This window comes from Phacochoerus africanus, chromosome 11 (genome assembly GCF_016906955.1).
Source record: "Phacochoerus africanus isolate WHEZ1 chromosome 11, ROS_Pafr_v1, whole genome shotgun sequence".
NCBI lineage: Eukaryota > Metazoa > Chordata > Mammalia > Artiodactyla > Suidae > Phacochoerus > Phacochoerus africanus.
This window is the reverse complement of record NC_062554.1, coordinates 2,671,254-2,672,461: the sequence shown is the minus strand read 5'-3', so window position 1 is coordinate 2,672,461 and position 1,208 is coordinate 2,671,254. Positions and strand designations below refer to the sequence as shown.

The 1,208-nt window shown below is 50.9% G+C and overlaps 1 protein-coding gene across 1 annotated transcript; it reads right to left on the bottom strand.

Moving 5' to 3' along the window:
- Positions 1–35: 35 nt before the first annotated feature.
- On the bottom strand, positions 36–992 carry LOC125111353 (olfactory receptor 6). Its single transcript, XM_047753290.1, has one exon. The coding sequence runs from the start codon at positions 990–992 to the stop codon at positions 36–38; it is 957 nt and encodes a 318-aa protein (XP_047609246.1).
- Between the last annotated feature and the right edge of the window lie 216 nt (positions 993–1,208).

The window sequence follows — 1,208 nt, the reverse complement described above, 5'->3', positions numbered from 1 at the left end:
AAATGATGAAAAAAAGAAGGAATATCTGAGTCTCTTCAGCAAAGAGAATCTCTCAAGAAAAGGGCTCGGCCACTTGCCATGGTTTTTCTGATGGCACCTTTGACCTCCTTGTTCCTCAGACAGTAGATGATGGGGTTGAGCATGGGAGTCAAGACTGCATATATGGCGGAGATGAATTTGTTAGAATCAAATGAAGCAATGGCCCGAGGCCGGACATACATGAAGATCACAGCTGTGTAGAAGATGACCACCACGGCAAGGTGGGAGGCGCAGGTGGAGAAGGCCTTCCGTTGCCCAGCTGCTGAAGGCATGTGCAGGACGGCAGAGACGATGCAGCCATAGGAAAGGACCGTGGCTGAGAGAGGAGACACGAGGATGACGATGGCCAGCACAAAGTCCACCGTCTCAGCCACAGAAGAGTCCATGCAGGCCAGTTTGAGGATGGGGGAGACGTCACAGAAAAAATGGTTCAAGATATTACTGCCACAGAGGGCAACTTGGGAGATGAAGTATACCTTTGCCATGGAGACGGTGAAGCCACTCACCCAGGAACCGATGGTCAGCTGAGCACAAAATCCTGTGGTCATCATGACTGGATAGCGGAGAGGCCAACATATGGCCACGTAACGGTCATAGGCCATGGCGGCCAAGAGCACACACTCAGTACAGGCGAGTGACATGAAGAAATAGAGCTGGGTCATGCATCCGAGGAAGGAGATGGTGTTGGGACAAAGTAGGAATCCCGCCAGCATCTTGGGGACAGTGACGGATATATACCAGATCTCCAGAAAGGACATGGTGCTCAGAAAATAGTACATGGGCTTGTGCAGGGGCCCAGTGACCCAGACAGTGAGAATAATGACTAAATTCTCCAACAGCACCAACAGGTAGGTGGTGAGAAAGAGGACGAAGAGCAGAACTTGCAGCCCAGGGGAAGTAGGGAAGCCCACCAGGATGAATTCAGAGACATGAGTGATATTTTCCTGCCACATGTTAGGATACCAAAAGACAAAGGATTTAGTGTAGCAGCACCAAACTGAAGAGTGAAACTCATGTTAGCAGCACGGGGCCCTCAGGCTGCGTTAAACTTAACCCTCGTGCCATAATCTGGTCCTAGGCCATGACTGCGGTGTCACATGACTGCGGCGTCACAAGAGGCCGTGAGAGCCTCTCCAGAAAACGGGGCATAAGAACAGTAACTGAAAACC

Excerpts from the sequence above, each read along its gene's own strand:
- LOC125111353 (XM_047753290.1), bottom strand. The coding sequence starts at position 992 with ATGTGGCAGGAAAATATCACTCATGTCTCTGAATTCATCCTGGTGGGC.